The following is a 23,779-nucleotide window of genomic DNA, read 5'->3' on the forward strand; positions in this document are numbered from 1 at the left end:
TCGTGTTCATCATCAACCCGTCCATAGAACACTCTAAAATCACCCCCTGTAATCCTTGACTAGAATGATGTCAAATTGAAATCATTTGCATTTAAATCCGTTCGAAAATTTGTGGATCCCTCTCGAATAATGGTGTGCCCCCTTTCTTTGATGCCTAATACCATAAACGGACCATTGGCTATTGGCCATATGAAATGTCAAAATTCTCGTGATGGAATCTGGGGCAATACTCAATGTTGGTTTGTCTTCCCTTGTTAAAGCTTTGTTTGATTTCTATCTTTACTTTTGAAAAGACATAAATAATGTTGTCAAAAATCATCATTCATACATTCCTGCATAAGCATAGACTTCATCAACCCTAGATAGTCTGAACCAGTCAGTTTCAATCATGATCATGCATTTGTCACAACACTATCATGTCATTCTTCATGGACACACAATTGACAAAACCCAAACAATTGAGCCGTTCATGATCTCATCAATCACCATTCCTTAGTAATTTAAACCATGGGTAGATCATCATTTGTCATCCTTCATTCTTGATCAAAAACCTTTGTAGCTAGTCATTTCATCTTTCACTCCATTTTAATCCAAAACCTTTGTAGATAATCAGTCCATCTTTCACTCCATTCTTGGTCAAAAACTTTTATAGCTAAACATTCCATCCAACACTTTCATTGTCATTTCATATTTATACTCTTATAATCAAAATCCTCCATAAGAACTTCCATATCCAATCATTCCATCTTTCTTTTCATGGCCATAGCCTTCCATTGTCAAACATGATCATGAGAATCTACAGCTCACCATCCCACACTTAGATGGTCATTTCTTCTGACAATTTCATAATTAAAAGCTACCATAACCGATTATTCCATTCCTGATCAAAGCTTTTCATTTTCGCAATCCACAACTTCCATACCCAATCACAGTCAAGTGTATCTATATCCCATCATTCCTTCATCTTACGCTTTCATGATTAAAAGCTTCCATAACCGATTACTTCACTCTTGGCCCAGAACTTTTGTAGCCAATCATCCCACCTTTCACTTTTCATGACCAAAACCTTCCTAATCGGTCGCAATCGTGAACATCATAACCTACCGTTCCATTTTGCACTTTCATGATCACTTTATATTATGGTTTCATTGTCTTACCCGTCATTGATTAGAAGTTCCCATAGTCGATCACTTCATCCCTGATCAAAAGCTTTCATTCCATCCACCTCATCAATCCTCGTAGTCTTGCTCTTAATTCCCCCCTGGAAATCCTTTGGTTTAAAGTGGAAATGCTACCCTCGGATTTTCAAAAGGCCTCAATCCAAGCCTAAATCAATCAAATCAATCCAAATCAAATCAATTCATGTCTATCAAATCAATCAAATCAATCCAAATCAAAGCAATTCACCCAAGCCTAAATCAATCAAATCAATCCAAATCAAATCAATCAACCCAAGCCTAAATCAATCAAATCAATTCAAGTCTATCAAATCAACCGAATCAATTCAAAGTCTATCAAATCAATTCAAGTCTATCAAATCAATCAAATCAATTCAAGTCTATCAAATCAATCAAATCAGTCAAATCAATCAAATCAGTCAAGTCTATCAAATCAATCCAAATCAAATCGATTCAAGTCTATCAAATCAATCAAGTCTACCAAATCAATCAAATCAATCAAGTCTATCAAATCAATCCAAATCAAATCAATTCAAGTCTATCAAATCGATCAAATCAATCTAAATCAAATCAAGTCAATCCTTAATTCTAGTGTAAACTTTTAGAAAATCCTTTGGTTTAAATCTGAAATGCTACTCTCGGATTTTTTTTAAAAGGTTTCAATCCAAGTCAATCAAAGCCAATCCTTAGTTTTAGTGTAAACTTTTAGAAAATCTCTTGGTTTAAAGCCGTAGGGCTACCCCCGGATTTTAAAAAAGGTTTCAATTAAAAAATTTTATGTCAGTCCAAGTCAAGTCTTCTAGTGCTTAATTTCAGTATAAGCCTCTAGAAGCATAGTTCGTCAGCCTTTCATTCCGATTTAGTCCTCCTAACCTCGTCAGTCAAATAAAATCCTAAATCTAAAAAATTATATACATAAGTGGCAGCAAATTTGGGATTTCTTTTCTTTACCCTCGCATCATTTCATGATCCGCGAGTAAAGAGGGGCCTTTTGTAGACACCTCAATTTTGCTCGCAAAATATCCCTAAAAGCCATAAAATATCCAAGCCACCGATGTCCCCTCAGATAAGATTAACCTGCTAAAACTAAAATAAAAAATCTAAATCAACCCAAACCCAATCAAACCCAAACCATTCTAAACCTAATTAGCCCAAGCCCAAATCAAGCCTAATAAAACCCAAATTAAGTCTAAATTGGATTTGGGTTTTATTAGGCTTGATTTGGGCTTGGGCTAATTAGATTTAGATTGGTTTGGGTTTTGATTGGGTTTGGGCTGATTTAGATTTTTTATTTTAGTTTTAGTCGGTTAATCTTATCTTAGGGGACATCGGTGGCTTGGATATTTCATGGCTTTTAAGGATATTTTGCGAACAAAATTGGGGTGTCTACAAAATGCCCCTCTTTACTCGCGGATCATGAAATGATGTGAGGGTAAAGAAAAGAGATCTCAAATTTGCTGCCATTTATGCATATAATTTTTTAGATTTAGGATTTTATTTGACTGATGAAGTTAGGAGGACTAAATCAGAATTAAAGGCTGATGGACTATGCTTTTAGAGGCTTATACTGAAATTAAGGACTGGAAGACTTGACTTGGACTGACTTGAAATTTTTGAATTGAAACCTTTTTGAAAATCCGGGGGTAGCCCTTCGGCGTTAAACCAAAGGATTTTCTAAAAGTTTACACTAGAACTAAGGATTTACTTGGATTGAAACCTTTTAAAAAAAATCCGGGGGTAGCATTTCAGCTTTAAACCAAAGGATTTTCTAAAAGTTTACACTAGAATTAAGGATTGACTTGATTTGGATTGATTTGATTTGATTTGATCAGGATTGATTTTGATCGATTTGATGGACTTGAATTGATTTGATTTGATAGACTTGAATTGATTTGGATTGATTTGATTTGATAGACTTGACTGATTTGATAGGTTTGAATTGATTTGATTTGATAGACTTGAATTGATTTGATTTGGATTGATTTGATTGTTTTGATGGACTTGAATTGATTTGATAGACTTGAATTGATTTGATTTGCATTGATTTGATAGACTTGAATTGATTTGAGTTGATTGATTTGATAAACTTGAATTGATTTGATTTGATTGATTTAGGCTTGGGTTGATTGATTTGATTTTGATAGACTTGAATTGATTTGATTGATTTAGGCTTCGATTGAGGCCTTTTGAAAATCCGGGGATAGGATTTCCACTTTAAACCAAAGGATTTCTAGGGGGAATTAAAAGCGAGACTACGAGGATTGATGAGGTGGATGGAATGAAAGCTTTTGATCAGGGATGAAGTGATCGACTATGGGAACTTCTAATCAATGACGGGTAAGACAATGAAACCATAATATAAAGTGATCATAAAAGTGCAAAATGGAATGGTAGGTTATGATGTTCACGATTGCGACCAATTAGGAAGGTTTTGGTCATGAAAAGTGAAAGGGATGATTGGCTACAAAAGTTCTGGGCCAAGAGTGAAGTAATCGGTTATGGAAGCTTTTAATCATGAAAGTGTAAGATGAAGGAATGATGGGATATAGATACACTTGACTGTGATTGGGTATGGAAGTTGTGTATTGCGAAAATGAAAAGCTTTGATCAGGAATGGAATAATCGGTTATAGTAGCTTTTAATTATGAAATTGTCAGAAGAAATGATCATCTAAGTGTGGGATGGTGAGCTGAAGATTCTCATGATCATGTTTGACAATGGAAGGCTTTGGCCATGAAAAGAAAGATGGAATGATTGGATATGGAAGTTCTTATGGAGGATTTTTATTATGAAAGTGTAAATATGGAATGACAATGTAAGTGTTGGATGGAATGTTTAGCTATAGAAGTTTTTGACCAAGAATGGAGTGAAAGATGGAACGATTAGCTACAGAGGTTTTGGGTTAGAATGGAGTGAAAGATGAAATGACTAGCTACAGAGGTTTTTGATCAAGAATGAAGGATGACAAATGATGATCTACCCATGGTTTAAATTACTAAGGAATGGTGATTGATGAGATCATGCACGGCTTTATTGTTTGGGTTTTGTCAAATGTGTGCCTATGAAGAATGACATGATAGTGTTGTGATAAATGCCTGATCATGACTGAAACTGACTGGTTCAGATTATCTAGGGTTGATGAAGTCTATGCTTATGCAGGAATGTATGAATGATGATTTTTGACAACATTATTTATGTCTTTTCAGAAGTAAAGATAGATATCAAACAAAGCTTTAACAAGGGAAGACAAACCAACATTGAGTATTGCACCAGATTTCATCACGAGAATTTTGACATTTCATATGGCCAATAGCCAATGGTTTGTTTATGATATTAGGCATGAGAGAATGGGGGCACACCATTATTCGATAGGGATCAACAAATTTTCGAACGGATTCAAATGCAAAATGATTTCAATTTGACATCATTCTAGTCAAGGATTACAGGGGGTGATTTTGGAGTGTTCTATGGACGGGTTGATGATGAACACGAGGGCTTGTGGTAATAAGTGATGGTATGTATGGGTTTGAAATGAAGTGGGTATTCCCTCTCTTTGATAGAGTAAATCCAAATTGAACCAAAAGTGAAAAAGTATGAGCTTACTTCTCCTTGTCGATTGTACTGGAACTAGAGTCACCCTTTTGAAATTCTTATTCAATGAACTGTCCCTACAATGAGGCAACCTTGTAACTGATTTCGGATTTTTCTATGAGGGACCTTACATCTTGCAAAACATAACAATATCTGTTTCTGATTGTTCTCGGTATCAGACTATGCCCTTGCATATTGTGTATCACTATGCCGCTTTTGCTCTCATCTTTTACCCCACTGACCGGAAGATCTTTTACTCTTGCTCTTTCATGAGCACTAAAGCAATCTTATCATTGTTCCTTTCATTGATCATGAGAGAGATGTTTTGAATAAATGAATGAGGAACATGTAGATGGAAAAATGAGAGGAAGAGATGAAAAGGATCGGATTTTGTGCTTGAGATAAGCTTCTTGCGTAAACCAGGATGTGACAATGCGGACATATTTCAAGGAAGAGGGATTGCAAAAGTGGATGATATTTTTTTTGGAAAATAGGTAGAGACCGAGCTCAACAAAAGTATGTGCGAAACTGCCTACGTACCCTGGAGAGGGATCAGTTCAAACGTAATTCCGTGAAAAGAGACATGGCTTTAGTTTCAAAACATTGATGATTAAGCTCTATCATAGCCGGGTAAGCCCGAAACTGTCGTCGGAAAAGATCTCGTCATCACATAATCCAGGAGGACTTCTCTAGGTTGTAATGGGGTTTAGGACTTGGCTCCAAAGGAAGGGTGAAAGGCTCAAAGTATGCTCCAGGATTTAACTAAGAATTTGACAACTCTTGGCTCGACTACACTTTGTTTCTTTCCTTCAGGCTCTGTTTTGTAAGAGGCTCTTCTTTCTTTCTCTTTTTCGAACATTGCGTTCCTTCGACACATGTAAAAGCTTTGATAATTAAGTTTCATCATAGCCGGGTGAGCTCAAAGCTATTAGAGGAAAACCTCACCGCATCTGGCCTAGGAGGACTTCATTAGGAAATAATGGGGCTTAGGACTTGGCTCCAAAGGAAGTATGCTCCCAGGGTCTAACTGAGAATCAAACTCCCTTTTTTATTCTGTGAGAGTCCTCTTTCTTGCCCCTGATCGGGATATGGGACTCTTTTTCTTGAATTGCAACTTTTTCTTTGCCCCCTTTTTGGGTTATTGACTCTTTTGATTTTTCTATGCCCTTGTTTGGTCTATTGAATTCTTTTGCACCTTTGCTACTTTTTTTTTGGGGCAATTGACTTTCTTGATTTTTGTTTGCCCTTGTGGCAAGAATGGGCTTTGGTATAGTGTCTTAATCAAACCCTGGGAGATGATAGGATTAAGTGTTTGAAGGAAATTACTATCAAAACATATCAAATCGAAATCTAGAACAAGAACTCCTCGGATCAACGAGCAAGCAATCGCTCCAAGACTCCACAACAACACTTCCTTGGCTCCAGCGTAGATTTAGGATGATCGAATGGTCAACTCCAGTTCTCCATTCTTTCTCCCTTCCTCTCCTCTACTCTCTCTCTCTCTCTCTAATTCCCTCTTCCTGAAATTTCGGAACCCTAAGTTTTCTCTCTTTTTTCTCTCCTCTCTATTTTCTTGCTCTCTGAAGAACGAAGAATTGATAAAAAAAAAAAATGAATTTCCAAAATCAGAAGAAGACCCTCTCGTTTCTGACTTCTTTGCTTTTATACTTTTTTTCAATTTTTTTTAGCTTTTTTATTTTTACTTTCCTAAACTACCCTTCCTAAATATCTAAAGTTTGTTTTCTTCCTTCTTTTTTCTTCTTTTTCTTATGACCGAATTGCCCCTTCTTTTACATTTTTTGGCCAAACTATCCCTTTTTAATTGGATTTGGGTTTTATTAGGCTTGATTTGGGCTTGGGCTAATTAGATTTAGACTGGTTTGGGTTTTGATTGGGTTTGGGCTGATTTAGATTTTTTATTTTAGTTTTAGCCGGTTAATCTTATCTGAGGGGACATCGGTGGCTTGGATATTTTATGGCTTTTAGGGATATTTTGCGAGCAAAATTAGGGTGTCTACAGGTAGCCATCTTTTGATACACTTGATTTATTCCTATTTGATTTATAGGTGTATTCTTTTGATTCCTTTCATGATAGATGTATTATTTATACAGTAAGTAATACATAGGTTCTGATTGGAATGATCTGTAATGGGAGGGTAAACTTAAACAAACATTATATAAGTTATCACATTGGTTCTGTAAACTATGATATTACTATTTTAACCTGTTTTGATCTTCTGTGGTCGTGTGTGTGAGTTAATCCTGTATATTGCATCTGTGATTTTGGCAGTTTGAGAGCATATTGGTACGCTCCGGTTGCATTCCCCGTGGTTCAGGAATGGGGGCGTGACACTTATTGTCTTCATATATAATATATTATATAAAAAAATGTTTTTGACGTTTAAAGTTTATAATGTATATATTATATCAATATATATTTCATAGTATAACTTAAATCAGGGTCGGGCCGGGCCGGGTCAAGCTTAGCTCGAGGCCTCAACCCTAGCCCGACCCAACTCTGACTCAGGGCCAGAAATTTCCAGCCTTGTCCCGCCCTCAGGGCCAAATATCTCAGCCCAGGCCCTATTCGGGTTGACGGCGGGTTCGGGCCGACAGGGCCAAACTTGCACCCCTAATCTTATCCATATACTTAATCCCGTATACCGAATTAAGACCCCAATTATGGGCTTATAAAAGAAGCCTATTACATCAGTAAACTTAAAAATAAAAGCCCAAGGCCCATAAAACTCATATGGGCGAAAATAAAGTCTTTGTAAACCCAATTAAACAATCTTAATTGCATCATGGATACGCAAAATATTGTCTTGGGATCATAGTTCGTAATCTCAGATCGGATTGGTATCGGTCTCAAGACCAATCCGATCCACATGTATGGACAAGGGTAAAAAGGTTAAAAAAAAAGATTTTTTTACATAAAACAGGGGCAAAAATGTCATATTTGGCCTAAGTTTGGGTGTTCCCGATTTGATCCAGCCGATCCGACTCAAGACATCGATCCGGATACCGAGATTATGAACTATGCTTGGGATTCAGCTGAGCAAAATTGTCTTAGCTTGTTGAATCTAATCCACCCCTAACACCCCTCCCTCTCCCCCCCGAATAAAAAAAAAAAAAACCCTTGAAGTAGTTGATGAAGATAATACAGCGCTATTGAAAAGTGGTTTTATTTTTTGGGTATATTTCTAGTTCTTAAAAACTTTCTTCTGTGGCAGGAATTGACCAAGTAGTGCCTGGAGATCTGGTGTATTGTAAACGAGCTCCTACCAACACACTGATGGAAGCTTTTAAACCAGAAAGTGAGGAAGATAATGAAAATGATTTTAGCCATATAGATGAGATCTCAGAAATAACACCTCCTGAAGGAAAGGATACTCCTGTGAAGGTTAGTAACTCAAAATCTCTATGTTGCCTATGCTGTTTGCACAGGATTTTATGCAGGTAATTATGTATTTTTAAGTTATTAGACATCTTCGTTGTAATTTTTACTTGTACACTTTAGTATAGTGTTTTTATATTGTAGGCCACATTGTTTCCAGTGCTATGCAATAATAATCTTGTATGACTATTTCAACTCAGGCCAGACATATCTAGGTCAAAATAAAAGTTTGGTAGAAACTAATATTGGTAGCTTCTATATTTTTCTTCTAATCTATCTACTGGCAGATCTTGAATGCAGAGGATCTACTTGGAGACGACTATAAAATTGATGATGTCATACTCCCATTGCCTGGGTGAGAGCAGCTAAGAAACCCAGTCAGATCCATCTAGATTCCAGGTGATGTTGGCCTTAAATTGAATTTTTCTTTAATTTCTTTCAATTTTTTTCCCTTTATCCTTGGCAGTTCAAGGGTGCTCTATCCGACGAATGACATTGCTGAAGTTTATCATGATCTGGCAAAGAAGGTGCATTGTTTCCTTACTGCTACAATTTCTGATCTATCCAATAGCTGCAGCATTTTCTTTTCACTTCCTTGGTTCTTGTGGCTGCAAATTTGTTATTTACTAGAGAGTTTGGAAATATACATGCTTCTCGATTCGCAGTTTGTGTTTTTATCTTGCCAAAGTTTATGTCAATCTAATGGAAAATTAAAGAATTTGCTTACATAGTTCAACTAAATCCATTCACAGTTTATGGATGTTCAGAAATTAGTCGATTAGGTAAACTATATTCCTGTTATATCTGGGCTACAAATTATTTTTCCTGACAGATGTTGCAAAACAACATTCAAGAAGGGTTGTGACCTCTGCTGATAGCGATGTTATGCTCATATTCACTTGGTAATTCCACCCTTAGCAACGAAAAGAAAATAGCTATCACATTCTATAATCGAATTGGAAACTTTTAAGAAACTTCTTGTGAAAGCCTGGGAAGTAACAAGGAATCATCCTAAATAAGAGATCATATACAAACCTTGAAAGTGAATGGTCTTTTCCAAGGAAACATGGTGGGGGGCGGGTAGGTAGGACGAACCCTAACACCTCCTGGACAAGATCCCAAGCAAACCCAAATCAGAACGTCAATCCAAAAGTCAATAGAAAAGTCAACCTTCTCAGATGAAGGTTAAACTTTGACAATCAGTCACAAACAAGTAGTAGGGATATACTTCAGAAGATAGGAGTAATCTAATGGTCAGATTGAAAGTAATTAGAAGAAACACATCTGAAATTGAGATTCAGCAGAAAGAAGATTTCATGTTAAACCAAATCCGAGAACCAGAACAGCCCCCAACATAGTTTGTGTTTCACTCTATATAAGTTCAATCAAATCCTAAAATCTGGATCAAATCCAATGGTCTGATTTGAAGTAATTAAGAAATCTCAGGTCTGGTAATATAAGGCTGGATTACAGTAATCTAACCCCAATATTACCCACAATGTAATAAAACCCAGTTAGTAAACAAGCCCCTTAACCGCAGGTCAGTCTATGCTCAACAGCCACAAATAGAAGGTGTAAAAGAATAATGATATTCACCCAGCTGATGGACCTTACACTCAGGTCGAGTCTAGGCTCTGTTAGGGTGGATTAGCCCTCCAAGTTTAGGCTAATTCTTATGGCCAGATGTGATGATATATGCAGGTCACAAAAATTGATGGTAAGGACTGAAATTAAGTATCAAGGTTTTAGACAAACCAGTCAGCAATTTGTTTCCAAATCAGAGTCGAAGGTAGTTCTTCAAGTGAGGAATTACTTCCCCTAATACGATACTGATTAGGAGTAAGTCTGCAGGTGATCAGTCACTTAAACTTGCAGCAGAACTTGAAGTGGACCAGGGAGCCTCAGGTGCAGAACTAAGGAGTTCTGAAACTCTAAACTACAAGCTTCAGAATATGGTCTCCTGGTGATCGAATGAAGGACTTGGTGATGAGATTAGAACACCAAAAACTACAGCACAATATGATGCAGGGCCATCGGCAGTCCCTGCCAAGCCCAGCCCAGGCCCAGTCAAGTACACCAAGATGTGCCATCTGAGGCCCAGGCGCAGGCCCCCTTGGCCCCCTGATTGAGCCTGCAGCCCAGGAGAACCAGACAAAGCCTAGACCTTGCATGGTCTGGCCAAGCCTAGCCTGCGTACAATTTTTGTAATGGCCAATGTGTGGCCCAATTTTATTTAGTCTCTTATTTTTATGTCTTTTCATATATCTAGGTAGTTAAGTGTCTTTTCATATTCCTAGGCAGATTTATTATTTTCCTTGTTCGTAGTTTCAAGTCTTGGAACAAGTCTCTAGTTTTCTTGGGGTTAGTTTCAATGTTTTGGGGTTTGTTCTATGTATGGGGGGTTGTTCCTAGGTGTTGGAATTTCCTCTAGCTTGGGAATTCCAATAGTCTATTTATTAAGATTCATCTAACCAAAGGTTCAACTGAACCTTTGCCTCCCCTATATAAAGAAATCGTGGGAGCCTTCTTTGGCAACGGAAATTGAAAAAAAAAGAAGAATTTCTCTTGAAGATTACATCCTGTGGAACTCAGGTGGGCTGTGGATCTCTTTTGGAGGACCTAGGTGGACTCCTACGGTGGGGCTCTTGTGGATCTCTAGCAGCCAAAAATTATCTTTAAATTTCTATTTATCTTCTTTCTCTTCAATTTCAACCATAATCGTTACCATACCCACCATCAATCACAATCTTTCTTTCCTTTTCCCTTTAATTTGCAGCCTTCCTCTTCATAAAACTCTCAGTGGCCCTTTCTCTACTTTCCATTTAACCAGATCTCGACCCTGGTGCAGTCAAGTAAGGCTGCTGCCAGGGTCGAGATCTGGTTTAATGGAAAGTAAAGAAAGGGCCACTATTGAAGAGTTTTATGAAGAGGAAGGCTGCAAATAAAAAGGAAAAGGAAAGAAAGATTGTGATGAAGTTGTGATTGATGATGGGTATGGTATGGATGATGGTTGAAATTGAAGAGAGAAAATAAACAGAAATTTAAAGATAATTTTTGGCTGCTAGAGATCCACTAGAGCCCACCGTAGGAGTCCACCTAGGTCCTGCAAAAGAGATCCACAGCCCACCTGAGTTCCATAGGATGTAATCTTCAAGAGAAGTTCTTTTTTTTTTTCAATTTTCATTGCCAAAGAAGGCTCCCACGGTTTCTTTATATAGGGGCGGAAAAGGTTCAGTTAAACCTTTGGTTAGATGAATCTTAATAAATAGACTGTTGGATATCCCAAGCTAGATGAAATTCCAACACTTAGGAACAAACCCCAAAACATTGAAACTAACCCCAAGAAAACTAGACTTGTTCCAAGACTTGAAACTACAAACAAGGAAAATAATAAATCTGCCTAAGAATATGAAAAGTGTAGGTGGAAAATCCAACACCTACACATAGGGCACAACGCAAGTGGTGGAGGTAACGCGGGCATGCCAGAGCCTTTGACGCAGGCCCAAACGGAACTGGAAACGGCTTGTCCGGGCTTCCAACTAGGACGAAACGGCCTGTTCTAACTTTCGACCAGGACGAAACAGCTTGTTCTAAGATGAAACGACCTGCTCCATCTCCCAGCCAGGACGAAACGGCCTGTTCTAACTTCCATCCAGGCTGAAACGGCCTGTTCTGACTTCTAACCAGGACAAAAAGGGGATCTTTCCGTGCCTGAGTAGCTATAAGGTCTTCTGGGTGAAAGAAAATTGCTATGGACGAAGCAAAGGAAGAAGATTGAAAATCAAAGTTGCTTATTTGCAGTCTATATCCGATTGGAGTCATTACTACTTGTAAAATCCGACATTGATGAGGTTTACAACTTGGTATTTATACTACAACTATTCTACGACCAAATCGCATAATCTCCCAAAAACGGATTTGATGAAGCTTCCACAACTCTGCCAGCCATGGATTGATGGAGCTTGCAACTTGATGTTAATGGTCGCCTTCTGAAGCACGGGCCAAAAGACAAGATTGTTGGAGTTGTTCTCCAAGCATCTCCCAAAAACGGATTTGATGAAGCTTCCACAACTCTGCCAGCCATGGATTGATGGAGCTTACAACTTGATGTTAATGGTCGTCTTCTGAAACATGGGCCAAAAGACAAGATTGCTGGAGTTATTCTCCAAGCATCTCCCAAAAATGGATTTGATGAAGCTTCCACAACTCTGCTAGCCATGGACTGATGAAGCTTGCAACTTGATGATGATGGTTGTCTTCTGAAACACGGGCCAAAAGACATTGTTGCTGGAGTTATTCTCCAAGTAAGACCTATGTGAATGCCCCTTGAAACACAAGCCAATAAGGCATTGGTGGCTGGAAGCCAACTCCAGCAAAAATTACAGGGAAAGATGAAAGACTACATCTTGAAAGATAAAATAAAGATAAAGACTCTTGTCTAGAGTGTGTTGTTGATCCGTTGGGTCCCTTTTCTTTTTGCTTGGCTTAGACATTTACTTGGTAACTCCCATAACCGACACTTCCACCTCCTTCCTTGTATTGGGGCCACTTTCATTCCAAAGTGCTAATCTCCTGCGCCATGTGGTCCTGTGGGGTTTGTAACCTCCCACCATCTATAGTCATGGCGGGTCTCACCTTTCCACTTTGTTATTCAAATTTAAAAGGGTAACTCTTTGATGGCAGCATGCAATGCACGGCCTTATGGCACATATAACCCCGTTTCTCTCAGTCCCATATTTCCTAGCCTCAATTAGCGCTTACCATGTGTCCCATCAGGCCTGTATTACTTCTAACCGCCTGTAGCCATGGTGGGGCCCACCTCACGCTGCGTTCTCATGTCTCTTGGGCGATTTCTCTCTTCTTCCAGTATTCTCTGAGCACCTGCCACATGGTTCTGCCTCTGGGCTGATGAGATAGGATCGTGCCCAAGTGTGTCACATCCATACGGCTTGCAGCCTGGCCATCCATCTTGGATCCTCGGTCCGGCCTAATATGGGCCAACGATTTTTAGGAGCAAACAGTGCCCCTCACAATCCCATTTGAACAAGGCCACATGAGTTCGAATGGGATTGTCAATGTGTTTTTATCAGTCTTAAGTTTCGGCCTATTGACCGAAATACGATGCCACTGTCACTACTCGCTCCGCTCCTTTTGTTGATTCCGGCTTGAGACTGATTCAAACAACATCACCATTCATTTATTCATGTACTATCACCCTGACCGGCCGTGTTCGGCCATTATTGTTGGGACCGCTGCTGCTGTTGACCGAAGTGAAGCGGTTGTAGTGAGTGTCATTAGAAATGCCTGCACGGGAATCCTAATGTTTCAATTCACCGGCGAGGGTTGCAAAATTTGCCAAAGTTGGGTTCCCTTGGTGGATGACTTGTTCTTCTTCACCTCCCTTCTTCGCATGGCTAGAAACCTGATTTTTTCATGGAACTCTTCTCTTGCGCTTGTGGTGACCAGCGGAGGTGTGAATGGCAACGTTGGGGTCGTGAGGCTGTTTGTACTAGGAAAGATTTTTCATGCTCACAACCTTATGCATTGAGTTGGAGATGGGACCCTCCTTCTGGTTCTCCTTCCACCGTTAATTCTCCATCTCTTTTACCATAAATGATATAGAGGGGAAAAATGGAGATAATGGTGGGGATTAAGTGGATAAGAAAGTGGTATGGATCATATGGTGGGGATTAAGGAGTAAGTAGGTAGGAGAGTGGGATATAGTTATGGTGGTTCAAGAAAAAAATGGAGATAACGGTGGGGGTTAAGGAGTAAGTGGTAGCATGTGGAGGGAATTAGAGGTAGTTTAGGGAGAGAGATAGGAGAGGGGAACGTGAGATTTGGGATAGGGAAGAGAGAGTTTAGGAGAGATTGGAGTTGTGGGTGGCATGTGAGAGGAGAGAGAGTGATAATGGGAAGATGAGAGATAAATGAGAGATTTTAGGAAAGAACGATGGAAGTTGTGGAAAGCATATGAGAGGAGAGAGAGAGAGAGATAATCTGACTTATCTTTAACTACCCACGTCTTGTACTCCACCGAGCTGAGTAAATCGGCCTTTTGCTTTGAGTATACCTCAGATTTCCCTTCTTTTTTTTTTTTTTTTTGGTAACAGCCTACTCTATTGCAGAAAACGTGGCTATGCAGCAGATTTCTGCCGCCCTTGCCCCTTGCTTGGTGTCTGTAGTTTTTCGTTGGACAATAGGCTGACGGCCAACCAAAACACTAGCAGCAAGGCCAGTACATAAACCGTGCCCCTTGAAGATGGGTTGCGGTTTCCCGATGCTCGTCACAACAGGACTTGCCCCTGATTGAGCACATCTTTACTGCCTAATTTGGGACTGGATCCCCCTTCATCAGCATTTCTTCTTCCTCAAATCATCACGATTTTGCTTTCTGGAGTCCCACCGGGTATGCCAAAATGTGTTGGTAGAAAATCCAACACTTCCACACAGGGGCACAACACACGTGGTGGAGGCATTGTTCGAGAACTTGTTTCGTTTCGGTATTTCGGGCTGACCGAAATATTTTATTTTTCTGGTATGTTTTAGTAGGCCATTTCGGTGGGTTTTTGGCCAAGTTAAGGCCTGAAACTTCATGGAAACCCTATTTTAGGCTATATAAACACATCTAAATGTTCAAATTGCAAAAATAGTCACCCAAAATGGTGTTTTGGACAAATAGTCACCTAAAATGGTGTTTTCGACACCGTGAAGTTGTAGATCGGCTTCCGGTGTCTAACATATATTTATTTCATCACAAACACACATATTGATCATGCATTTCCCTAAAAAAAAAATCAATTTTCAGAATATGGTTTTACCTGAAATAGTGGAAAGGCTTCACAAATGTGCTAAGAAGTTTGAATCTTGTGTTCTCCAATTGGTTCCGGCGTAGATGCGGCAAGGATTCAATTGGGAAGTGGAAGAATGGAGAAGAAATGAGCAAAAACCAAGCAAAAACCAAAAAACCAGAGCTGTTTTGAAGTCTCGTTTCAACCGAGACTGACGAAATTTGGTCTTTTATATAAAGGGGTTTGACGAAAAATTCGAAATCTCTCCAAAATCTCGAGATATCACGAAATTTCGAGAATTTCGCTCGAGATATTGTATTTTTTCGATTCGAAGTAGCATTTCGTTTCGAGCAGCTCAAAATTTACGAAATCTCGATCGAGATTTCGCGAGATTTTGAACTATGGGTGGAGGTAACACGGGCGTACCAGAGCCTTTGAAGCAGGCCTAAACGGAACTGGAAACGGCCTATCTGGGCTTCCAACCAGGACGAAACGGCCTGTTCTAAATGGCTAAACGGCCTGTTCTAAGATGAAACGACCTACTCCATCTCCCAGCCAGGACAAAACAGCCTATTCTAACTTCCAACCAGGCTGAAACGGCCTGTTCTAAGAGGCCAGAAACGGCCTGTTTTGACTTCTAACCAGGACGAGAAGGGGATCCTTCCGTGCCTGAGTAGCTCTAAGGTCTTCTGGTTGAAAGAAAATTGTGATGGACGAAACAAAGGAAGAAGATTGAAAATAAAAGTTGCTTACTTGCAGTCTGTATCCGATTGGAGTCCGTACAACTTATGAAATCCGACATTGATGAGGTTTACAACTTGGTATTTATACTACAACTATTCTACGACCAAATCGCATAATCTCCCAAAAACGGATTTGATGAAGCTTCCACATGAAGCTTCCACAACTCGCCAGCCATGGATTGATGGAGCTTGCAACTGATGTTAATGGTCGTCTTCTGAAACATGGGCCAAAAGACAAGATTGTTGGAGTTATTCTCCAAGCATCTCCCAAAAACGGAATTGATGAAGCTTCCACAACTCTGCCAGCCACGGACTGATGAAGCTTGCAACTTGATGATGATGGTTGTCTTCTGAAACACGGGCCAAAAGACATTGTTGCTGGAGTTATTCTCCAAGTAAGACCTATATGAATGCCCCTTAAAACACAAGCCAATGAGGCATTGGTGGCTGGAAGCCAACTCCAGCAAAAATTACAGGGAAAGATGAAAGACTACATCTTGAAAGATAAAATAAAGATAAAGACTCTTGTCTAGAGTGTGTTGTTGATCCATTGGGTCCCTTTTCTTTTTGCTTGGCTTTTGTCTTATATAGAAGACATTTACTTGGTAACTCTCATAACCAACACTTCCACCTCCTTCCTTGTATTGGGGCCACTTTCATTCCAAAGTGCTAATCTCCTGTGCCATGTGGCCATGTGGGGTTTGTAACCTCCCACCATCTATAGTCATGGCGGGTCCCACCTTTCCACTTTGTTATTCAAATTTAAAAGGGTAACTCTTTGATGGCAGCATACAATGCACGGCCTTATGGCACGTATAACCCCGTTTCTCTCAGTCCCATATTTCCCAGCCTCAATCAGCGCTTGCCATGTGTCCCATCAGGCCTGTATTACTTCCAACCGCCTGTAGCCATGGTGGGGCCCACCTCACACTGCGTTTTCACGTCTCTTGGGCGATTTCCCTCTTCTTCCAGTATTCTCTAAGCACCTGCCACGTGGTTCTACCTTTGGGCTGATGAGAGAGGATCGTGCCCAAGTGGGTCACATCCATACGGCTTGCAGCCTGGCCATCCATCTTGGATCCCCGGTCCGGCCTAATCTAGGCCGACGGTTTTTAGGAGCAAACAAAAAGACACTTAACTACCTAGATATATGAAAAGACATAAAAATTGCACGCAGGCTAGGCTTGGCCAGACCATGCAAGGTCTGGGCTTCGTCTGGTTCTCTTGGGCTGCAGGCTCAATCAGGGGGCCAAGGAGGCCTGGGCCTAAGATGGTGCATCTTGGGGTGCTTGACTGGGCCTGGGCTGGGCTTGGCAGGGGCTGCCAATGGCCCTGCATCACAATAGGACCTCAGTTAACATAGATCAGCAAGCAGAATTCAGCAACACGAAATTAGAAACTAAACTACCGCAGGTGTATTTGATCTTCCAAACCAGCAAGCAATCCTTTCAATAGTTGTAGGGCTTAACATGGACCTCCTACAAGTCTGTAAACTCAGCTAGATGTCATGGATTTTGTGTTACACATTTGGAAGTCAAAATAGAAAATAAAAGAGAAAGAAGGGAAATTGAGCAACGGAAGCAGGATAGGAATAGGAAAGGTCAGCTATCTCAGCCAGGGCATTTCAGCCTCTCTCAGGACAATGGAGTTGCAAAACAGCAATTCTATTCAACATTCAAATCATGGGGAAACCCCTTGGGTCTATTACAATATATAGGACTAAGTTACTAAAAATAAACAAGGTTTTAGGTCTCGGTTTCGCCACTGCTTTTGCCAGGCCACAAAACCTAGATCTTGGCGAAATCATGTATTTTTTTTTCTCGACTCAATGGTAGGTTTCGATGGCCATATGAGTAAGATAGGGGCTGAAACTTGACACTCCCCTATTTTAGGCCTTCTAAACACAATGGAACCGTTAGTTCTTATAAATTCAAACCCAAAATGGTACTTTGACTACGGACCCTAAGTTGGTAGTCTACGGCGTGCATGGTCTACCCTAGGCTATTGCACACAGAACTCATATAATTAAAGTAGAATTGCAAAACAACTTACATAAGCATTAGGAACTAAAATACATCAAACCATAAACCATTTAATTAATCTTCAATGAATCAAGCTTTGGTGAGGTATTAAAGGTGTGATTTGCCAAAAGAAATGAAAAAAATCACCCAAAGATGGAGTTTCCCCTTCACAGAGGCAAGATCTCGTCGAGTTGTGATGTTTTATAAGGTGTAATAAGGTCTGGTTCGGTCGAGTCGAACCCAAACTGAGAAATAGCTTGAGATCTCGGCGAGATACCGAGATCTCAGTCGAGTTATGGTTTTAATTTTGTATCGCCTGTAATCTCGACTCGAGATGCTGCGAAACCGAGAAATAAGCGAGATCTCGCCGTGATCTTGAACTATGAAAATAAAAAAAGAATAACTTGCTGTTTGAGTGACTCTTAACTTAGTTGTTGTTAGACAACCATTACAAGGACAATTTGACTTGCTAAAATAGAAACAAAAATGTTGAAACTAAAAAGGAAAGTAACTTAACTAAATAACTCACTAACTTGTTACCCGAGTCAGCTAAAAATGGAAACAAAACTGAACTCCTAAATCCCCCATGCATAGACAAAATTAAATCTTCTAATAAAGCCTCCACACAATCTGGTCTTGGGCCCCACAGGATCTTCTAGAAGCATTCCCACACAAAGGCAATATGGGCTGTGGCACTGTTTATGTGAACAGTGTTTCAGTCTTTTCTTTTTCCTGATTTGATCTACATCATCTGGTTTACAAAATAGACAGAATTCAGGTGATTTTGTATAACAGTATATCTATAAGTCAGCTCAGACCCAGGTCGAGAGTCCCTTTTAGGGAGGCTTTGAAGATCCCAAAAGCTTGTCCTAACCTTGTAAGTAAATCAGTCTTAGGTGATCATAGTTGTCAAGCCCATGGAACTAAATCTCGGTCGAAACTGCAGGTTTGACTGAGATCTCTCGGTTTCTCGAGACAAGTTGAAGGGGGAGTTTAAAAAATGCAATGTTTCAGCTTGTTCGATCAGTTTCTACCATATTTCGGTAATTTCACCAATTTCGACGTGAACACCTATATAAATTCACTTATTCCCATCAAAACTTATTAATATGCCAGAAACTAGGACAGACACTTATTTATGCCAAGTATCATTTAAGTAAATACCCATTTACTTAAGATATTATTCATAAATAAACAAATACCCCCTATTTGAATCCAATAATAATAGTTAAAAAAATCAAATTCTAAAAGGATAAAAAGTCAACCCCCGAGTTCAATAACAAAAAACTGGATTTTTGGCGGTAGGTGCAATTTTCAATTTCTAAATGCTAGGGTTTTTCTCAAACCTAAAAATTTCATAAATCTTAATATGATAAAATATTGCTAAAACCAAAAGAGCGGTAAAATATTCATTTGTTTTGATGTCTAAAATTCTATTTCCATTCAAAGTGATTTAAAACAACATTCACGTACGCCAAATTAAGTTTGACCGGAACATAACTCCTTCAATATAAATCATATTTAAGCAATCTTGGATTTGTTGGAAAACTTTCCTACAAATCTTTCAAACAAATACAAGATTGCTTAAATCTGATTTATATTGAAGGAGTTATGTTCCGGTCAAACTTTATTCGATACCATGTCCAAGAACAATATACACTATGAAACTTGGGTCAAAACTACTTAATGCAGATTTGGGGTTCCAAAACCTTATTGGATTGCTTATGGGCCCACCCAAATAATAGGATTCAAGTAATCAAGGCTGATGGCAATTTTGTAATTAATGGAAATTTAAAAGAAAGCAAATAAGCAAAACAAAGGAACAAAACTTATGTAAGTGATGGGGGGCAAATTTGGAATCAAATATAAATAAGGGATAGTGGGTAATATGGGTAAAAGAAAAGGGTACTTTTGAAAACTATGGAAAAAAAAAAGGATTAATACATAAGGATTAGGGAAATCGAGAAATAATGGGAAGGGATATCGTCTTTTTCAACCTCACGAAGGACCTGCAATGGCGGAAAGACCAGCAATTCAAAGGGCTGCTGCCTCTAGGAATCTGGGAAAAGAGTCGAAGCTGCCATTAATCAACTCAAATGACCCGTGAAAGTAAGATACAATTCATGTAATCATTATCTGGTGGTGAATAGGGCTTCAGATTTGGTTTTGGTGCAAGGGCTCACCACAAGAGATGAATTCTGGGAATAAAATCATGTAGGACTGGCTCGCTTCAAGGTGGTAAACCAAACTTTAAAACTCAGAACCAATCGATTGGTGTAAGGTGTAGTGAGCAAGGTTTTCTTCAAACTTGGTACTGTCACCAAAAGAATAGGGAAGTGAGAAAAAGGATAGAAGAAGAGAGAGAGAGAGAGAGAGAGCACGGAGGTCTCAATCAAACATGAAACCTACTCTAAATTGGGAAACTAAATCCTAGTACTTATCTCCTATTAAAATAAAAGATTGCATGTTAATCCCGAAATAAATAAAATCCTAATAGCCAAAGACACCCAAGTTGGACCCAGTTCATCTCAGTCTGGATACTAGATGGGTTTGGGTCGGTCTAGGGCAGTGCATCTGCATCATTACAAGTATTACTTTGAGTGTTCTCTACGCGAAACTAATGCATGGATTGGGTTCAAAATGTCAAAAATAGGCAGCACAACAAGAATTCAGGGCAAAAGAACTACTTTTGGGCCTCGAAACCAAGGTTCGAGTTAGGCTGGTCGAAACAAAGATTCAGAATCTTGGTCAAGGCGGCAAGGTGACCCAAGGCAGTGGAGGAGTGCCTAAGCGCTTAGGCGACTAAGGTGCCCAAGTGTTATTTTTTATTTCTCCTCTTTTTAACATTATTTAGTATGTTACAATATATACCTTATATCATCAAAAATCAACATTAAGCCACTTCAAGTTGTCAAAATCAACACTAAGTCACAACCAATCATAAAAAATCAATATTAAGACACATCAATCATCAAAAATCAACATGGAACTAGAAGACAGCAAAACTGAAGAAGCAAGCTATTGGAAGTTTCAAACAATCAAACATACAGTTGGTTTATACTGTTTTTGGAATTGACCATTGTCATGGTATACCTAGTCTCACATTTAGTTTATATTGTTCTTAGAAAATATGATCTTATCTATAAGTAATTAAACTGCTCTTGATTTAGAGAAATGTTCTTATTCTCCAATAAGTTTGACTGGTCAAATGATTTTATTTTTACATGAGACTTTTTGTATTAAGTAAAGCACAAAACCAGCTTTCCGACAAATCTAAGATTGCTTAAATCTGATTATATTGAAGGAGTTACGTTCCGGTCAAACCTTATTTGATGTGCGCAAATGCTATCAAAATAGCTTTGAATGAAAATATTTTTTTAGAAATCAAAACAAATGAATATTTTACCGTTCTTTTAGTTTTTAGCAATGTTTTATCATATTAAGATTTATGAAATTTTTAGATTTGAGAAAAACCCCGGCATTAGAAAGTTGAAAATTTCACCTATTGCCAAAAATCCAGTTTTTTCTTGAATTGGGGGGTTTACTTTTTATCCTCTTGGAATTTGATTTTTTAACTATTTTTATTGGATCCAAATAGGAGGGGGGTAGTTGCTTATTTATTAATAATATATTAAGTAAATGTTTCATTTACTTAAATGATATTTGGCTTAAATAAGGGCCAAGGCCTAAGCGATGCCTAGGTGGTGCTTGACAACTATGCAGGTGATCAAAGAAGTCAGATTGAAAACTGATCAAAAACAGGGATACCACAAGTAGGTAAATAAGAGATTAATGAGGTCTAAAATACCAGGAATTGATCACCAATAATATAAGATCTGATGATGAAATCTAAAGCAAACCAGAGGTTGAAAACTAAGAAGAGGAATGCTAATCGATGGGTTAATAAATCAGTACCTGGATTGGAAGAAAACAGAGTAGGTTTGATAAGGGGATAACCAAGGTTTCCCACCCACAGGAGCAGATTCCTTCTGTCCTAGCTTCACACCATAATTGACTGAATCACACAGCAGAGTTTCATAGCTTCAAACTTCTAATTTCTTAAATCGTGAGGAGCCCTTGGCTCTACAAGTTTATAGAGGAAAAAAATCAAACCTATTCCTAATTTGACTAGAAAATAAAATCCTATTAGCTATTAGCAATCATAAGACAAATAGGAAACTTAATGCTAAAACAAAACAACTCACACACAAGTGAGGAAGTTTCGAATTATAGAAACAGCTTAAATTAAAAAAAGAATAGCAAACTAAGCCCATGACTAGGCTGGACTGAGCCCACGAGATGGCTGGACTTAGCCCCTATCGAGCTGGGCCTAGCTCTTCTTTCAGGAGTATGTTATATATTCCTTCCCTGCATCAAAACATCTGCTGCAGGGAGATAGGGAGATTGAACCACTTTTGACCAATCGGCTACGTAGAGATTTTCTAGAAAGCCAGATGGTTATGGTGTTTGTCATAAAATGTGAATATTTGACTCTTGACGCATGTCAAGTGTCTTGTGGACTGATACACCTGATGGGTTGACCAATCGGTCCCATGGACTGAGTGACCTAATCCAAATAAGGTATGATATATTTATATATTTGTGATATGTAACATAACAGTAATGAATGCAGCACAAGCATGGTGTCTTCTTTGATGGAAAACATATTAGAACTATGGTAAAGTATCTTGGAGCCAAGCAAAGGTTCTTGCCCCCCCCCCCCTTTTTTAAGTAAATGACCATCTGGTCTTTTTAGTTATCAAATAGATGGCTCAATCGTTAGTATGTGTCAAGGTCAGAAGCCATTACTTCTATTCTTCCTTATTATCCACCAAAAGGGAAAGATTGATGATCTTTGACCTAGTTACAAAATTCATCACTAAACAAAGGATAATGGTAACCCTACCATTAACCATGGTTCAAGAACTCGGTCGAAATTGGCAGTTTCAACCGAGATATCTCCATTTCGCAAGAAATCGAGACGAAACCAAGGATCAGAATCACATGTCGCATGGTTTCAACATTGTTTCGACCATATTTTGGTTCGCAAGTTTCGACCTAAACACATAAATTCACTTATCCCCATCGAAATTTGAGGAAACATAGCTCGGAACCCGGACAGACATTTATTTATGCCTAATATCGTTTAAGTAAATGAAATTATTTCATTTAAGATATTATTCATAAATAAGGAATACGCTGTAAAAATTTATTTCCATTCAAATCAATTTTAACGTTTTCCAACAAGTCAAGATTGCTCAAATCTGATTTATATTGAAGGAGTTATGTTCCAGTCAAACCTTTTTTGGTGTGCACGAATGCTGTTTAAAATTGCTCTGAATGGAAATAAATTTTTAGACATCAAAACAAATGAATATTTTGCCACTCTTTTGGTACTTTGCAATGTTTTATCATATTAAGATTTGAGAAAAACCCTAGCATTTCAAAGTTGAAAATTGCACCTACCGCCGAAAATCCAGTTTTTGTTCTTGAACTGGGGGGTTGACATTTTATCCTTTTGGAATTTATTTTTCACTATTTTTATTGGATTCAAATAAGGGGGTATTTGCTTAGTTATGAATAATATCTTAAGTAAATGAAATAAGTTATTTCATTTACTTAAATAATATTTGGCATAAATAAGTTTCTGTCCTGGTTTCGAGCCCCAGGTTTCCAAGAATAATATACACTACTAACTTGGGCCAAAACCACAAGTACCATTTTGAGTGTTCTTTTTGCGAAACTAATGAATGCCAAAACTAGGCAGCACAGAATAAATCAGCGCAAACCCATAACTTCTTGACCTCGAAACCTTGGATTCGAGTTGGCATGGGAAAAGTACCAGGGTTTCTGGCTGGTCGAAACCAGCCTCGGCACTGAGTTCTTGAACCTTACCATTAACTATTTCATTTATGAATTTCATAGTAATAGAAATACATGTCCTACTAAGACAGAATTTGTAATTTATTATCCTTTTGCCTACCAGGCAAAGATTTACCTCCGTCGAAAGGCTGATCATTTGGATCAAGATTAGGGTCCAACTACATTGCATTTTCAA

At 38.7% G+C, this 23,779-nt stretch overlaps 1 protein-coding gene and 1 long non-coding RNA gene across 2 annotated transcripts in view; both read left to right on the forward strand.

Moving 5' to 3' along the window:
• LOC122666065 (multisubstrate pseudouridine synthase 7) overlaps positions 1–23,779 on the forward strand; it is an 89,041-nt gene that overhangs the window by 63,666 nt on the left and 1,596 nt on the right. The window contains exons 14-16 of the mRNA XM_043862178.1: positions 8,003–8,172; positions 8,454–8,521; positions 8,633–8,693. Of these exons, the coding sequence (XP_043718113.1) occupies positions 8,003–8,172; positions 8,454–8,521; positions 8,633–8,693 (299 nt within the window). The remainder of the gene's footprint in view (positions 1–8,002; positions 8,173–8,453; positions 8,522–8,632; positions 8,694–23,779) is intronic.
• On the forward strand, positions 8,700–22,239 carry LOC122666074. Its single transcript, XR_006333494.1, has 3 exons — positions 8,700–9,235; positions 11,583–11,587; positions 22,117–22,239. It is a non-coding gene; the product is annotated as an uncharacterized LOC122666074 (long non-coding RNA).

Source organism: Telopea speciosissima, chromosome 1 (genome assembly GCF_018873765.1).
Source record: "Telopea speciosissima isolate NSW1024214 ecotype Mountain lineage chromosome 1, Tspe_v1, whole genome shotgun sequence".
Classification (NCBI taxonomy): domain Eukaryota; kingdom Viridiplantae; phylum Streptophyta; class Magnoliopsida; order Proteales; family Proteaceae; genus Telopea; species Telopea speciosissima.